Source organism: Salvelinus namaycush, chromosome 26 (genome assembly GCF_016432855.1).
Source record: "Salvelinus namaycush isolate Seneca chromosome 26, SaNama_1.0, whole genome shotgun sequence".
In the NCBI taxonomy this organism is placed as follows: Eukaryota; Metazoa; Chordata; class Actinopteri; order Salmoniformes; family Salmonidae; genus Salvelinus; species Salvelinus namaycush.
In genome coordinates this window covers 23259663-23278534 of record NC_052332.1, presented here as the reverse complement: position 1 = coordinate 23278534, position 18872 = coordinate 23259663, and the positions used below count along the sequence as shown (strand labels likewise).

General features: G+C 43.4%; 1 protein-coding gene and 1 pseudogene across 1 annotated transcript; both read left to right on the top strand.

The window, feature by feature from the left end:
* Positions 1 to 1177: 1177 nt before the first annotated feature.
* On the top strand, positions 1178 to 9534 carry mamdc4 (MAM domain containing 4). The gene is made up of 18 exons (XM_038964667.1): positions 1178 to 1289; positions 1476 to 1613; positions 1749 to 1888; positions 2053 to 2161; positions 2305 to 2409; positions 2611 to 2745; positions 2920 to 3047; positions 3211 to 3424; positions 4043 to 4180; positions 4495 to 4622; positions 4878 to 4968; positions 5073 to 5222; positions 5440 to 5565; positions 5731 to 5855; positions 8204 to 8309; positions 8403 to 8608; positions 9202 to 9276; positions 9384 to 9534. Exons 1-18 carry the CDS (start codon positions 1178 to 1180, stop codon positions 9417 to 9419), a joined length of 2262 nt encoding a protein of 753 aa, XP_038820595.1. The 3' UTR covers positions 9420 to 9534.
* Positions 9535 to 11116: 1582 nt separating this feature from the next.
* Positions 11117 to 17913, top strand: LOC120021004 (annotated as a pseudogene).
* Positions 17914 to 18872: the final 959 nt, after the last annotated feature.

Here is an 18872-nt window from a genome sequence, read left to right as displayed (position 1 = left end):
CAACTTTGGAAGTATGCTAAGGGTCATTGTCCATTTGGAAGACCCATTTGCGACCAAGCTTAAACTTCCTGACTGATGTCTTGAGATGTTGCTTCAATATATCCACATAATTTTCCTTCCTTATGATGCCATCTATTTTGGGAAGTGCACCAATCCCTCCTGCAGCAAAGCACCCCCACAACATGATTCTGCCTCCCCTGTGCTTCATGGTTGGGATAGTGTTCTTCGGCTTGCAAGCCTCCCCCTTTTCCTCCAAACATAACGATGGTCATTATGGCCAAACAGTTCTATTTTTGTTTCATCAGACCAGAGGACATTTCTCCAAAAAGTACGATCTTTGTCCCCATGTGCAGTTGCAAACCGTAGTCTGGCTTTTTTATGGCGGTTTTGAAGCAGTGGCTTCTCCTTGCTGAGCGGCCTTTCAGGTTATGTCGATATAGGACTCGTTTTACTGTGGATATAGATACTTTTGTACAGCATCTTCACAAGGTCCTTTGCTGTTGTTCTGGGATTGAGTTGCACTTTTCGCACCAAAGTACGTTCATCTCTAAGAGACAGAACGGGTCTCCTTCCTGAGCGGTATGACGGCTGCGTGGTCCCATGGTGTTTATACTTGTGTACTATTGTTTGTACAGATGAACGTGGTACCTTCAGGCATTTGGAAATTGCTCCCAAGGATGAACCAGACTTGTGGAGGTCTACAATTTTTTTTCTGAGGTCTTGGCTGATTTCTTTTGATTTTCCCATGATGTCAAGCAAAGAAGCACTGAGTTTGAAGGTAGACCTTGAAATACATCCACAGGTACACCTCCAATTGACTCAAATTATGTCAATTAGCCTATCAGAAGCTTCTAAAGCCATGACATAATTTTCTGGAATTTTCCAAGCTGTTAAAAGGCACAGTCAACTTAGTATATGTAAACTTCTGACCCAGTGGAATTGTGATACAGTGAATTATAAGTGAAATAATCTGTCTGTAAACAATTATTGGAAAAATGACTTGTGTCATGCACAAAGTAGATGTTCTAACCCGACTTGCCAAAACTATAGTTTGTTAACAAGAAATTTGTACAGTGGTTGAAAAACAAGTTTTAATGACTCCAACCTAAGTGTATGTAAACTTCCGACTTCAACTGTATTTGTATTATTTGTCCCAATTTTTTTTGTGTGAATCTGCATGTTCTTTGTGTGTGTTTGTGTAGGGGACTTCTCCTATGAGAAGGGCAGCTCTGGATGGACAGACAGCAGCATTGGAAGCCAGCAGTGGGTGCTGAATGACACCCCCAAAGGTAACTTTTGGTCAGCGGAGTGTGTGCGTGTTCGTGTGCGTGCTTGCTTGTGTGTGTTATGCTTGTGTGCGTATCAAGATACTATAAGGTATGAGTGGCCATGTCTGGTCAGCTGTACATTTTGTTTGGGTTTTTTTTCAGTATAGTGACAGACCTCCAACTCTCCATCTCTCTCTCTGCCCTCAGACAAGTACCTGTTTTTAGCTAAAGCCCCAGGGCAGCAGTTGACTGAGGCACAGACACGCACCCCTCTCCTGGGCCCCTCGGGGCCAGCCTGCACCCTCAACTTCTCCTACTCCTTGACCAGCAAGAGCAATCACACCGGTAACACAGCCTCAGCCACCTGCAAGCAAACCCTAACAATCCCCTTAACCAAAACCTATGTCCCTCCTACAGTTCAGGACATCTGCCGCTCCTTGTCTTTACCTCTGCCTCTTTGTTCCCCGTTTTCTCCCCTAGGTGAGGTGTCCATCCGGGTGATTGACAGTCTGTTGGGCAGTCTGCCCAGGCTTTGGGAGTTCAGTGGGAAAACAGGATCTGTAGAGGGGGTGTACCAGCAGGCGCAGGTGTACATCGGAGCCAGGGATCACCGCTTCCAGGTATGATACCTTCAAGACATGATTATGGTTTGGTTTTGGGGGACCTTGTTTGTAGCCAGTAATTATCTTGTATTATCTACTACCATATTAATTGTATTCATTTTTTGATGCTGTGGTTACTCTTTCTGGTATTTACTCTTTCTTTCACTCCTTCTCTTTCCAAGATGGAATTTGTGGCTCGTGCTAGGAAGTTGTGCCCATGTGCCAGAATATCTGTGAAGGATGTTCGTTTCATCAACTGTCACGCTCAGTATTTCCCATCCTCTCCCACAGGTAAGCAATTTATGTTTCAGTTTGAACAAATATTGTTTTGCTGTGATCATTTGGTATTTCAGTACGGTCACACACATCCTGTATAGTATATAGCATTTTATTTAGTTGATTTTCTGCTGATATGATTTGTTTCTTCTGGACAGCTCTGTCATGTAACTTTGAAGAGGGACTGTGTGGCTGGTACCAGGATCAAACGGACAACTTTGACTGGAGCCTGCTCACAGGGATGGACCATTCCATTGGCGTCGGTACTAACATGACCTTACACCTGCATAGAATAGTCAGCTAGGTTCACATAACCACTTACCAGTTTTACATTCTTACCATGTCATACTTCTCACATAGTAGCATTAATCCAAGTGTTCTCTGCTCTCTATGTAACCAATGGACCTGATCATTAAGTCATTAGATGTCTATAACGCCTTAATTAATCATGTCTTTGATTACAGGTAAAAGCCTTGCTGTAGACGTATGGAGCCCCTTATTACGGGGTGTGTCTGGCCGTCTGTTATCGTACCGTCAGCCAGGCACCTCCGGACATCACTGCCTGTCCTTCTATTATAAGCTCTATGGGCCTGAGACAGGTGAGGATGAAGGGCTCTCCTTGACTTCCAGAAGAGTCACTCCTGAACACAATGAAAACCACTTTCACGTCCTATTTCTATCTCCCTCTTCTCTTCCTCTCACATCCTCTTCCTATGTTTTTATTCCTTCTCTCTCAACTCCCCTCCGTCTCCCCCTCTCTCTATCCCTCTCAGGTGCACTCAGTGTTAAGATGCGTGATGCCTACGGCGGTGAGAGTCTGCTATGGAGCCGCACCGGTGCCCATGGCAACTTCTGGCATGAGGGACACTGTCCAGTATCTGAGCAGCTAACTAGCTTCCAGGTATGAGTGGGTTCAATACAGGCTTTAGGTCCAGTGACACATAAACATGAATAATAACAAAAATAGAATATGTCTGTTCATGTTGACATTGATATGACACTTCCATTTCTCTCCACCCCTGCTCCCCTCTCCTTCCTCTTCTTTGATTCACAAACACACACAGCTGATATTTGAAGCAGTGCGCTCCGGCTTTGACGGGCGGGTTGCACTAGATGACGTGACATTTGTGAACCGCCCATGCACCGTGCCCAATAAGTGCTCCTTTGAAGGCCAGCAATGCGGCTACACCACCACTGGCACTGCCCGCTGGCTCCACACTAACTGGCAGTCCTCCAACACTGGGCCAAAAACAGACCACACACTGGAGACAGTGATGGGTGAGAGACGGAGAGAGAGAGAAATAGAACGACAAAAGGAGATCATTTGTATTTGTATTTATTATGGATCCCATTACTCTTCCTGGGGTATGGCAAAATTAAAGCAGTTATACAATTTTGAAAACATTACAATACGTTCATAACAGATTTCACAACACACTGTGCGCCCTCAAGGCAAAATGGCAAAAAAAATGGCAAATGGCAAAATCCATGTGCATGTGTGTGTAGTGCGTATGTTATCATGTGTGTGTATGCATGTGTCTGCGCCTATGTTTGTGTTGTTTCAGAGTCCATGCTGTTCCATAAGGTGTATTTTTATATGTTTTTTCAATCTGATTCTACTGCTTGCATCAGTTACCTGATGTGGAATAGAGTTCCATGTAGTCGTGGCTCTATGTAGTACTGTCACCTCCCATAGTCTGTTTTGGACTTGGGGAGTGTGAAGAGCCCTCTGGTGGCATGTCTTGTGGGGTATGCATGGGTGTCTGAGCTGTGTGCTAGTCGTTTAAACAGACAGCTCGGTGCTTTCAACATGTCAATACCTCTCACAAATACAAGTAGTGAGAGATACAAAGATACATGGAATCTACTTCAACATATCCTATTGTTGGTCCTTAGGGTACTACATGATGGCAGACAGTGATGTGGAGATCCTACCACAGGGCAGTGTGGCCACCCTTACATCCCCTGTGCGAGTAGGCGTGGTACAAACAGAGTGTGTTCACTTCTGGTACCACATGGGGGGAGAGAATCCTGGTGAGTATATACCTTTTACAGTACATACCCACCCACCCTCAATCACACTTTGCATGCTGGGGCCTCCAGAGTGGCGCAGCGGTCTAAGGCATCGAAGTGCTTGAGGAGTCACTACAGACGACGCACAATTGGCCAAGCATCGTCCGGGTCAGGGGAGGGCTTGGCCAGCTGGGATGTCCTTGTCCCATCGCGCTCTAGCGGGAGTTGCAGCGATGGGACAAGACTGTAACTACCATTGGATATCACGAAAAAGGGGTAAATGTACTACAAAAAAATACGTGCTCCAACATTAGTGTGTGTGTGTTCTATTTTAGGTTTGCTGACTGTGTACATGAAGCCAGTGAAAGGAGATAGGGTGAAGATCTTCTCCAACAACCTGGACCAGGGTGATGTCTGGCGCCATGGCAACGGCAACATCAGCAGCACCATCACAGACTGGCAGGTAGTGTACATGATGTCATGTGATTAAGCCACTGGTCAGACACTGCAAGCACTGAAAGGTCAGATGTAAGCAGCCTAGTGTTTAAGAGCATTGGGCCAGTAGCCGAAAGGTCGCTGGTTTGAATCCCCGAGCCGACTAGGTGAAAAATCTGTCGATATACCCTTGTGCAAAACACTTACCCCAAATTGCTCCTGTAAGTCGTTCTGGAAAAGAGTGTCTGCTAAATGACTGAATTGAAAATTGTTTGTGTTTCAGTTGGAGTTTGAGGTGCAGGGAGCGGGTGGGAAAGGCACTCATGTCTCAGTTGATGACATAATTTTCTCAAATCATCCTTGTCAAACACTTGGTCAGTACTTTACACACACACATACACACACACGAACACACAGAGAGAGAGATAATTATTCTTATTGTGTGTGTTAGTGACATGCATGCTGGTCTGTTTGTCAGGTACTAAGTGTGACCTGGAGATAGGTATGTGTGACTGGACCAACACTCAGAACCCTGAGCTAGACCAGTTGGACTGGGAGCTGACCAGTGCTGAGGCAGAGACCCACTACCCCACCCCATCCCATGACCACACCCTTGGGACAGAGAGAGGTGACACACTGACACATTTAAATGCATTTACTGTAAGCTAAGGTCTTGATTAAACCTAACGGTAACACTTTACTTAAAGCATGCAGGTATGATGCAGTTATAATGCATTATAAGATTTGTCATAAGCATCAAATTGGCCTCTGAAATCCTACTCTTCCAAATGAGAATGCATGTTCTGATTGGTCCCAGTCTTATTGTCCTTGTGTCCATTCTGCAGGTCACTTCCTGTTCCTCCCCAGTAGCACCAGGGACACAGCCAAATACAAGGCCTGGTTGCTGAGTCCTCATCTGCCCTCCACCAAGGGCACCTGCCTGCGTTTCTGGGTGTACAAACCAGTCTCCCGTAAGACCCAACCTACACCACTGGACTTCACCACCACTGCTGTCTTAACTCTATCAAACAACCTGCCTTACCTGTCTGTGTCTATGTGATGATGCCGACCATGATGGTGATGATCCTGGTTGCCAGTTTGTTAATGCCGTTATATTCCATACTGTGTCCATGCAGATGGTAGTCATCTGAAGGTGTGGAGGCAGTCTGAAGGCAACCTGAAACAAATGTTGAGTGTGGAAGAGGTGGGAGCAGTTTGGTCACGCTTCAATGTTGACATCACTTCTACTAATGAGTATCAGGTCAGACATCACACAAACACGTACACACACACAACACAGGTGTGGTTCCTGAGTTTATTTAGCAATTAACATCCCATCCTGCTTCAGGTCATGTATAAAAATGCCCAGTTGCCCATTATTATGGCTACCATGGCTAGAAGAAGAGATCTCAGTGACTTTGAAAGAGGGGTCTCAACGGAGCATAGGGGGTTTAAAGTGTGTGTTTGCGATCGTGTGCGCGTGCATCTCGGTCACAAGATTTGAACCCAATTGAACACTTAGGGGAGATTCTGGAGTGACGCCTGAGACTACGTTTTTCACCGCCATCAACAAAAACCAAATGCTGGATTTTCTTGTGTCGCATCCCTCCTATGCCAAGGCACATTGGAGCTGTTCGGGCTCGTGGTGGCCCAACGGCCTATTAACTTCTACTTCCACACAATCCCGGATCCGGGAGCACCCCCATCAGTAAAAAAGCTGACTAGCATAGCCTAGCATAGCGTCACAAGTAAATACTAGCATCTAAATATCATTAAATCACAAGTCCAAGACACCAGATGAAAGATACACATCTTGTGAATCCAGCCATCATTTCTGATTTGTAAAATGTTTTACAGGGAAGACACAATATGTAAATCTATTAGCTAACCACGTTAGCAAAAGACACAACTTTTTTTACTCCACCATTTTTTTCCTGCATAGGTAGCTATCACAAATTCGACCAAATAAAGATATAAATAGCCACTAACCAAGAAACAACTTCATCAGATGACAGTCTGATAACATATTTATTGTATAGCATATGTTTTGTTAGAAAAATGTGCATATTTCAGGTATAAATCATAGTTTACCATTGCAGCCACCATCACAACTCTCACCAAAGCGACTAGAATAACTACAGAGAGCAACGTGAATTATCTAAATACTCATCATAAAACATTTCTGAAAAATACACAGCGTACAGCAAATGAAAGACAAAGATCTTGTGAATCCAGCCAATATTTCAGATTTTTTAAGTGTTTTACAGCGAAAACACAATATAGCATTATATTAGCTTACTACAATAGCCAACCACACAACAGCATTGATTCAAGCCAAAAATAGCGATAACGTATAAACCAGCAAAATATATTAATTTTTTCACTAACCTTCTCAAACTTCTTCAGATGACAGTCCTATAACATCATATTACACAATACATATAGAGTTTGTTCGAAAATGTGCATATTTAGCGGCACAAATCGTGGTTATACAATATGAATAGCAGCCAAAATGCAAACAAAATGTCGGGAGAAATCTTGGGAGAGGCACCTATTCTAATCGATAACTAATCATAAACTTGACTAAAAAATACAGGTTGGACAGCAAATGAAAGATACATTAGTTCTTAATGCAATCGCTGTGTTAGATTTTTAAAATTAACGTTACTACAACATACAGCGTGCGTTAAAGCGAGACCGCACCTAGATTAATAGCAGAATAATAGTTCTACATTTTTCAACAGAACAACGAATTAACATCATATATAGTTCTTACTTTTTGATGAACTCCCATCAGAATCTTGGGCAAGGTGTCCTTAGTCCAAAAGAATCGTTGCTCGGTTGTAGAATGTAGTCTTCAACGTTGGAATTAGCAGTAAACATTAGCCATGTGGCAAAGACGTTTCCAACTCTCTAGAACGCAGCACGAATAAATACCCGAAAATCGCAATATACCGATATAAACTGATATAACTCGGTTTAATATAACAACATTATGATGTCTTTAACACCTATAACGAATAAAAACACAGCCGGATATATCTAAGGCCTATAACCGGAGCGTTCTAGAGCCACAGCCAGAGGTCCTTCCTGCGTCAGAGCGAAGTGAACAAAGACCGGACCCTACGTTCCCAGGCCATTTATAACCTCTCAGTTCTGCCTAGCAACTCCATTTCAATTCTCACTATTCGCTGACACCCAGGGGAAGACGTATGCAGTGCATCTCAACCAATAGAAGACAGGCAAATTAATAAACTGACCTGGGAACAGCTTGCAGAATTCAGCATTCTCACATCCTCATAGGAAAATTCCTCCAACTCCAGTTCTGTTTCACTCACAGATATAATTCAAACGGTTTTAGAAACTAGAGAGTGTTTTCTATCCAATAGTAATAATAATATGCATATTGTACGAGCAAGAATTGAGTACGAGGCAGTTTAATTTGGGAACGAAATTATTACAAAGTCCAAACAGCACCCCCTATTGAGAAGAAGTTTTAAGACACTTTATTTTGGTGTTTCGTTTATTTTGCCAGTTACCTGTATATATTGTTTCATATTGTATTATTGCAAGGAAGGGTTGTTGTTCATTGAGAATGTGTGTTTCTAGATTATATTTGAGGGTTTCAAAGGATACACTGGAGTCTTGGCCCTGGATGACATTGACTATGACATAGGATTCAACTGTGCCGGTGAAGCAAAAGACCCACTAACAAGTAAGACGCAAGCAATATATTCTTCATGGCTAATGCCACTCACCAGGCCTGGCTGAGCAACCCTTGTCTAATAACACCTTATGTCCAATACAGCCACACCAGAACCAGACAACACAGGAGGTATTGCAGCTTCCATCATCGTGGTACTGCTGCTGCTGGCCACTCTGGGAGTGTTGCTGTACTACTACCTGCGCAACCAGGACAAAACAAAGGCAATGACTGGCGGAGCTGTGGAACGATCAGCTTCGCCTTCCGCTATCGAAGGCATTGCCAACGACATGTATGACCCACACCTCACAGTGAGTATTATGGCTTGGGTTTTTTTCACCTGGTTCAAGAAGGTGTTTCTTTTTTAAATTTTTTAAATTTTACCCCCTTTTCTCCCCAATTTCGTGGTATCCAATTGTTAGTAATTACTATCTTGTCTCATCACTACAACTCCCGTACGGGCTCGGGAGAGACGAAGGTCGAAAGCCATGCGTCCTCCGAAACACAACCCAACCAACTGCTTCTTAACACAGCGCGCCTCCAACCCGGAAGCCAGCCGCACCAATGTGTCGGAGGAAACACCGTGCACCTGGCTACCTTGGTTAGCGCGCACTGCGCCCGGCCCGCCACAGGAGTCGCTGGTGCGTGATGAGACAAGGATATCCCTACCGGCCAAACCCTCCCAAACCCGGACGACGCTAGGCCAATTGTGCGTCGCCCCACGGACCTCCCGGTCGCGGCCGGCTGCGACAGAGCCTGGGCGCGAACCCAGAGTCTCTGGTGGCACAGCGAGCGCTGCGATGCAGTGCCCTAGACCACTGCGCCACCCGGGAGGCCCCAAGAAGGTGTTTCTAACATGAAATATTTGTACATTTGTTATCATTCTCCTTTTGTCCATTTTCAGCAGGACCGAATGACCGTGTCTCCAGTTCCGGCACAACCAATGGCGGGGGACTTCACTAATGAAGTATGCTTCTCTGTAAGTACATGTCCCACTTTGAATCAATGAACTTCTATTGACTTATTTATTCTATTCTAATGTGCTCTGTGAATAACCTACAAATATCTGTTTTTGTGTGTCTGCAGGATTCCACAGAATTAGTGAGGAAGGAGATGGTGTAGAAGGGGAGACTCTGCTGCCTGGTGGTGGCTTTGTGAAATGAAGGCGATATCACAGCAGAAGAACTGCTTGTGTCGTCTTTCACCTGACACACACACACACACACACACACACACACACACACACACACACACACACACACACACACACACACACACACACACACACACACACACACACACACACACACACACACACACACACACACACACACACACACACACCTGGATATCAGGATAGCATTGACTTGCTAACTGTGAGTGAATGGCTATAGCATTCACTGCACACCTTCACAAACCCTACACACAAACACACTCACTCTCATCCATGTGCCATTGCAATCAATGGAGCAGCTGCAGATTTGACTGACTGGGTCCTGAAGTCTGGGACTTCTGCTGGTGGACTGTCAGGATAGTTGGAGGTCAATAAGATGAGATGGCTCGCTGTATGCAGTTCTAGCTGCCAAAGCATGAAATTGCCCCTTCGATCCTCAGAGACAAGACAGACACTGCTCTGCTTTGGTAATTCTACTAATATTGAGTTAGATGAAGTAGAAATTAAGAACACTCTGACAAAAATGTCTGTCGCAGAATCCTATCTGTTGGCTACAGTGCTAAATTGTACTTATAGCTTATTGATAGGAGAGCCATGCTATATAGCTGTTTATAAACACTTTCATAGAAGACAGCTGGTTCAACTTCAAGTAAGAGAGACAAAGACAGAGAGAGGGATTTGATGCCTTATATTAGAATCTGTGATAGAGAGGGACCTTGTTGCAATTTGCTTCCAAATACAGTGCTGATGTTCCGGGGCAAATAAAAGACTAAAAGGAAAATATAATGATGAGCATGTATTTCCAAGCAAAATGCTATTGAAAGGTCACTTAGTTGTATGTTTTGTGATTATGAATATTACTAATTAAAACAGAATGTCATGCACCATATTGCTTCAGTTCAGTTTTACAATAAATATCGTCATTCCTTTGATTATGAGGCTATTGCATATCTTGTGACAAGTAACATACATGGTAGATATATTAAACTAAAACCAGTCAGACCTATGTGTAGCCTAATTATGGGTCTAATGTGTAATCATAAGGTAAGTCAATTGCCGTCATGTTATTTCTCCTGGCTCCCTGATCGAGAGTCCAGATGGCTTTGCCCTGGTCAAATGAGATTGATAAAAATAAAATAAAAACAGATGGACAAGGGAATCACGACACGACATCCCACCCTAGCAACCGCCATGTCTCCACGGCAACATCCTCCCCTGTCCTCTTCGGTGGCATCAATAGTATTACAAGCTTAATGGTCACTTGCACAGTAGCATGTTTTCGATTAGATGACCAACTCATACAAAGATGGTTGGGGTACACACTGTATTGATAGGTGGGGGGGCATCATTTCGGCTGTAGCCTAGTCTATAGTGAGATTAGCACGGGTGGGGTAGGCTACACAGTGACAGCGCACACACCCATAGATGTGGGTGGTTATTAGGCGCAAATTAGGAAGGAGCAGGACTCGAGAAAATCTCGGTTGCAATTCCATTAGAACAAATTACTTCATTGCTCTCGAGAATAAACGGAGTATACCACGCGCGAACCCATTCTGGCTCCCGCTCCCTGGACAACCTCCTTTCCAGGCTCGCGCCATCCGTCCTCTTCGAATACCTGCACAGCAGCCCGTTACCGTTCGTTCGGATGGATCCCGCTGTTCTCATCTTCCTGCTGTATATGATGATAGCTCATGAGCTCGTCTGCGGCTGGTTGCAGTACCGGAGGCAAGCTGCCAAGCCCCGAAAACGAGCCGGGCCGATGTGGAGTACCAGGTAAGGGCTATGTGTATGCTATAATGGGATGAATAACAAAATGCATCAATGGTAGTAGACTAATGCTATTATAAGTAACTTTTTTTGTGTTTGAAGAACTAATATTCATCATTACAGGCTATTATGCAGTTATTACAATACAGCATGACAAATACATTATTCATTCAGCTGTTACTCCCTCCTCTCTACCCCTCAGTGCCCGAGTTTGCCCTAGCAGCTGGCGGGTCAGTAGCCAGCCTTGCAGGACAGAGAGAGGAAGAGACTGGAGGAGGGCTGCTGGGAAGAGTGGGCGACGAATTGTCAGAAAGGCCTGAGCTGGAGAGAGCATCTGTTGAGCAGAACTTCAGACAATTCCACAACCCCAGAGTGGATTGTTGGACTGAAAGACCTCTTCTTGTCTTGAACTTGGAACTTTGACAGGTTTGAAGAGCTTGATCTGCTGCAGCATCTCTTTGCTGTGATTGAGCAGCACATTGCTCATGGGGATTTGGTCAACACAGCTACGGAGTCTAAACTCCGGAGAACAGTACAACATGAGGAAATGTCTGTGGATGTGTGGAAACTGTCTATTTATTTGTTAATCTATATTGTCATAGTTCTATTTTATCATGTTATTTGGTGATGTTTGTATTCCAAATCAGCTGTTATCCTCCCTTCAGGATCTGTATTTTAGACCACACCTCCAAAAGAATGCTATATATTCCATCAGATCCATCCAGGAATTTTAAGTGTCCTTTTCATTTAGACACTTCATTCTTTCTCAAAGAGAAAAATAAATGTGTCAGGCCATGTTCCCACCAATGTAGAGACCACCAGGTGTGTTTACTGTGGATGTGGCTCTAATAAAATTTGTATTAACACACACTTCTGAAATGAACCATTGAAAGACTGTCTGTGATGGAGCAGCAAGTATACTGAACAAAATAATAATGCAACATGAAACAATTTCTGAGATTTTACTGAGTTACACTTCATTTAAGGAAATCAGCCTATTGAAATAAATTAACTAGGCCCTAATCTATAGATTTGACTGGGAATACAGATATGCATATTTTGGTCACAGATACCTTTAAAAAAAAGTAGGGGTCAGTATCTGGTGTGACCACCATTTGCCTCATGCAGCGTGACACATCTCCTTCACATTGAGTTGATTGTGGCCTGTGGAATGTTGTCCCTCTCCTGTTCAATGGCTGTGCGAAGTTGCTGGATATTGGTGGGAACAGGAACACGCTATTGTACATGTCGATCCAGAGCATCCCAAACATGCTCAATAGGTGACATGTCTGGTGAGTATGCAGGCCATAGAAGAACTGGAGCATTTTAAGCTTCCAGGAATTGTGTCCAGATCCTTGTGACATGGGGCTGTGCATTATCATGCTGAAACATGAGGTGATGGCGGCAGATGAATGGCACAACAATGGGCTTCAGGATCTCGATATGGTATCTCTGTGCATTCAAATCGCCATCGATAAAATGCAATTGTTTTTGTTTTCCATAGCTTATCCCTGCCCATACCATAACCCCACTGCCACCATGGGGCACTGTTCACAACATTGACATCAGCAAACATGTTGGAAGCCATATATGGTATAGAAATGAACTTTCAATTTTCTGGCAACAGCGCTGTTGGACACTCATGCAGTTAGCATGCCAATTGCGCTATCCCTAAAAACTTGAGACATCTGTGGCATTGTGTTGTGTGACAAAACTGCACATTTTAGAGTAGCCATTATTGTCCACAGCACAAGGTGCACCTGTGTAATGAGCATGCTGTTTAATCAGCTTCTTGATATGCCTCACCTGTCAGGTGGATGGATTATCTTGCCAAAGGAGAAATATTCACTAGCAGGGATTTAAACACGTTTGTGCATTTGAAAGAAATCTGTTTTTTGTGTGAATGGAACATTTCTGGGATCTTTTATTTCAGCTCATGAAACATGGGACCAACACTTTACATGTTGCGTTAATATTTTTGTTCAGTATATATCAAATATGTTGTGTAAGAGCAGAATATTGGACTGTTGTATCAAATACAAAAGAATAAGAGACTTGATAGGAGAGAATGTTACATGTCAATTTTGGTAATGGCCTGCAAAACATAGCATTCCCTTTGAAATACCATTGCATTAGAACTTTATTTGCATCTTTTTCGTTTAAAATTGGAGGAAGGATTCAGTGGCTTCGTACCTACTTTTCAAAAGATGACTCATCAAGTTTAGGCTTACATAGCACCTCTCCCAATCTCAGTATATTATCTGATTATACACGAGAGAGACACCCGATCTCTACCTCCTGTAGTTGTTGACTCTGTCAGCAGACGTTGAGCATTGTGCCACATCAGACTCAGAAATACCCACCCCTTCTGTCCTGTGGCCAGTCCCCCAATGTCAGATCAGTAGTCAGTGTCATGTCAGTCAGGAAAGCCAGCCTAGTGGAAAGTAGGTGCGTTTCATGAGGAGCCGTCCTCCGTACTGGCCTGTAATGTGTGCTCTTGTGCACTGAGCTGCATACAATGCATGGATCACTAAACAGCACCAGTCCTCTCTCAGCAGATGGCCCGCCTGCGATAGCACAGGTGGGTGCTCATGTTTATTTTTCATGGGAAGGAAGCATTTGGCTGCCTCAGTCTTCCTGGTTCAAAGGTCCATGCTTGTCGAAATCTGGCTGTATTTTTGTAAGGGGGTTTTGTGTTCATTTAGGGGTTAACATGTGTAGAATGTCAACAAATGAAACAGAATTTGAAATTGTTGTTGGTGTTTGCATATAGGATCACATTGTGAATTTGAGTTGGTCAGTGCTTTTGCATCTCTTCAGCTTATTTTTTGACCGATGTGGACCTGTGAAACACTAAAGGATGTAGTCAAATCAAAGTTAAATATACATCGTAAGACTTACATAGTTGACAACTAGTCAAAGCCGGATGTGGATTACGGAAACCTTTTTAGAAACAAGTTTAAGATGTTTTAATGTTAATTAAAATGTTTGTGTAATTAGTTATACGGTAACACAATGAACTTCAAAGCAGTTTAACTAGTTGATTGATAGCTCAGCTATCAATGATGAGAGGACATGTGAGCCTCTCTCTTCCATGTCACAACAAGCTAATTTCCATAAACTGTGTAAAAACTCTAAATGGGTTTAGACGTCTCAATCGACTTGGATGATCTGAGGCTGACAGGAAGAGAGACCAGAGCACTGCTTCAGTAGAATCAACTCTCCTCACGTCACCCATCAAACAGTAAGTGAAGAAGTTGGAAGTGTGGATGATGTAAAAGAAAGTGAAACGCCTCGCCCACTTGGCACACACTGGTTAAATCAACGTTGTTTCCACATCATTTCATTGAAATGGCATTGAACCAATGTGGACTGGCTGTTGAATTGATGTCTGTGCCCAGTGGGAAGACATGCTTTACATTAATTTAATGTGTGCACATCCAGCTAAACTTACCAGGTGTCAGGTAGAGCAAATTGTTCAATATAAACAAAATAAACTCACAAATACCATTGTGTGCTCACAAATGATACATTTTGTTAAAGAGATTTTTGATGAAGGCCGATTTGAGAGAGTACAACAGTGTGCAGGTTTATTTTGTATGCCTTTTCTTTCTGCACTGTATGTCTACACTGTAATGGAGAACTGTAAATTATATAGTAATTTGGTGTATTATCATCAGTAAAATACTCTGCAGCATACTGTAAATTATGGTGCATTGTGGGAAAATATGGGCAGGGAAAGAATTGCTGTATTACGAAAGGTACTGTAATTCCACCCGACAGAATACAGTACCGTACCATACCTTTAGAGCACCAAAAACCTCTTGACCACTAGTGGGTGCATGGTATTGTGGTTTCTGGTTCATTATCATATTTTTGCGTGTGCCTTGGAAGAGGTTGTATTTGTTGCAACCATGAGTGAGAATCCTGTAAAAATTTAACTCCTATGTGGTTACAGTGCCCCATCAATTTGTATAGGGTACAGATCGGAGTGGCAGCAAGTCTTTAACCTTAAATGGTTGAGCATTTTGACATCAATCCGATTCTGATAGCGTTGACTTTTTTACAGTATAATAGCGTCAATTTTACGGTATTTTAATGTGTGTCATTACTTGCTTTGATACCGTATTTATATTACAGTAAGTGTTCTGTAATATGAAATACATAATTTTACTTGCCACAGAGCTGCCTGTAAGCCACTGTAAAATTCACAGTAAGATTGGGATCTAAATATATTTTGTGAAATAAAAATTTGTTAAATTCTAATTTGCATAGAGTACAAGGGAATGGAATAGAACATGAATAACAATACAAAATATGTTCTTGTGCTACATCTGATGACACCATCTGATGAAACAACCATGAGGAATTACCTGCTGAACTATGTATCACTATACAGCATGTGTTCTCAAGTATCTGTTTCTCTGTCATTTTAACCCCCTTAGACTCTAAGCCATGGCATCTGTGTCATCTTCCTCTGCAGGAAGGTAAAAAGAAGTTCTGACTTTGACTTGTAGTGTTTACCTGACAAGAAAGCATACTTGTCCAGAGGTGACATGTATAATAAAGTTTTGCTTGCTTCATCAAGCCCAAAGCATTAGGCCCATCTCGCAGAACATTTTATCTCTAGTACAGTGCACTATTTTCCATGATGTTAATGCTGGAATTGATATTGGCAGAACTTTGATGGCTCCAGCACCTACCAGGTCCAGGGATCCAACAGTGACAGGTACCTGATCCCAGTGACTATGTTCCCCCTCAGGAGACTGAAAAGATTTGTCATGGGTCCTCAGATCCTCAGGTTCTACAGCTGCACCATCGAGAGCATCCTGACGGGTTGCATCACTGCCTGGTATGGCAACTGCTCGGCCTCCGACCGCAAGGCACTACAGAGGGTAGTGCGAAAGGCCCAGTACATCACTGGGGCCAAGCTTCCTGCCATTTAGGACCTCTATACCAGGCTGTGTCAGACGAAGGCCCTAAAACTTGTCAAAGACTTCAGCCACCCTAGTCATAGACTGTTCTCTCTGCTACTGCACGGCAAGCGGTACCGGAGCCCCAAGTTTAGGTCCAAGAGGGTTCTAAACAGCTTCTACCCCAAGCCATAAGACTCCTGAACATCTAATCAAATGGCTACCCAGACTATTTGCAGTGCCCCTCCCCCTCTCCATACCACTGACACTCTCTGTTATCATCTATACATAGTCACTTTAATTAACTCTACCAACATGTACATACTACCTCAAATAACCGGTGCCCCGCGCATTGACTCTGTATCGGTACCCCACTGTATATAGTCTTGCTTTTGTTATTTCGCTGCTGCTCTTTAATTACTTGTTACTTTGATCTCTTATTCTTATCTGTATTTTTTTTAAACTGCATTGTTGGTTAGGGGCTAGTAAGTAAGCAAGCATTTCACTGCGCATGTGACTAATACAATTTGATTTGATTTTATGTTCCGGGACCATTTCACCCTGTCACCCAACAAACTGGTCCTGTGTGAGGTCCTTAAGTACAACCGCTTGCCTGCAGGTACTTAAAATAATTACTGCAAGAGATCACTTTTCTACATCAGTTGACAGAGACCAACTGGTTTTGGTCAAGATAAACAGCAGCCTGTAGGCTTTGACTGTCTAATATTTCCCTGTCAATCAAACTAACCCTACAGTATGCCTATTCTCTCCTATACAGAGTGTAACATACTTTCAGGCTGTAAGAAGGTGAAGGACTATACCCCCTAGTTTTGAATGGAGCAGGAGTACACTCTCCTAGGGATGGATGGTCACCCTTATGGCTGGCCCCAAAATGGATTCCCAGGTCCCCAAGGTGACTGACTCTATTGTATTATACCATGTGTCCTTGTTCATTTCATAATGTAAATGGTCTTGTGCACTCGGAAAAGCACTACATATATTAAATCTACCTCTATCTATATGTCTATATACAATCTTAATGTTATCAAATAGGCCTTTGGATTTGGTCCCATTTAACTCTCTCTCTTTCTCTCTCAGGTCCATACTACTGTGGGGTTGGTGCAGACAATATCTATGGCAGGGGCATTGTGGAGTGTCACTAAAAGGCATGTCTCTATTCTGGGCTCAGAATCTGTGGCACCAATGTTGAGGTCATGCCGGCTCAGGTAAACTTTGACTTTTTCAATGCCGTATAACAAGTCTTTCAGGATGGTTCTAAAGGGGAACTGGAACGGGGCAGGCTGCCACACCAAAGTTAGCACCAAGGAGATAAGTTAAGAAGGGTGGCTGTAGTGAGTATTACTGTAAAAACATTATTGCACTGTAAGGTTCTGTAAGGCTGTATAACTACAAGATTCGGTCCAATACCTAACCCCTCCCCTCTTCAAACAGACATATTGAGCAGGCCATTGAGAAGCTGAGCAAGCAACACGCCGAGCACATCCGTGTGTACGACCCTCGCGGAGGCCAGGACAATATCAGATGCCTCACAGGATTCCATGAAACCTCCATCACCCGCGACTTCTATGCCAGGGTGGCCAACCGCGGGGCCAGCATCTGGATCCAACGCTAGGTGGGCCAGGAGGAGAAGGGCTACATTGAAGACTGTCGGCCCTCCGCCAGCTGTGACCCTTATGCCATGATGGGTACCATCACAAGCACCTGCCTGCTTGGGGTGGAGGAGGAAGAGGAGAGTACATGAGAGAGTGACCAGACTCATACATTATGGTACTGTAGCTGCTGGTTCGGGGAAACCAGCCCGTTACATGATTGTAGGATAGAACTATATTGTAGCCAAAGCAATCTGTAGTGATGTTTTTTGTTTTGCTGACTTTGAAGAGTCATTACTTGAAGGTAGGTTGAATGTTTATGGTCAATTATAGTTGTACATCTTTCTTACTGAAAGATGTCTGAAATTGAGATTAAATAAAGAGGTGCAGGATTGAATATGAGCCGCATGCTCTTTAAAATGACCACTAGGTGGAATCATGATGCAAGTTTTGATTGTCACCCCTCATACTGGACATGAATGACAATAAAATGAGTAGCATGATTAACTCACATTAACCGTTGATTGTAAACTATTTTAATATATTGACAACACATGACAACCAGTCAAATAAGACTGTAAATGCATTGAATCAGGTTAGCTTATTTATTACCAACATGTCAGCTGTTGTTAAAAAAACACACACACCACATCACGTCAAGCCTTACTGCATCTCACCCATTGACAAAACTTGAATGGTGATGGAATGGTGTTACTTTAGTTTGGCATCATGAATTTGTCTTTCGTCAGGGGTTGAATTGGGAATTCAGAGGTGGAGGAGCCCTGCTCACTGTCATCTGCCATGTCTCTCCACACTTTCCTATCGTATTATGTTCACACCCTGGCCCTAACCCTAGCCCTAACCCTAGCTTCATGTTCACACCCTGGCTCAACCCTAACCCTAACCATAACCCTAACCCTAGCTTCATGTCTACACCCTGGCTCAACCCTAACCCTAACCATAACCCTAGCTTCATGTCTACACCCTGGCTCAACCCTAACCCTAACCATAATGCCCCTGGTCAATCTCTTTGGCAAGGAGTGGAATGTTAGCTGAAGATATTGGTACCAAACTACCTTACCCTAGCCATAACCCTAACATATTCATGTAA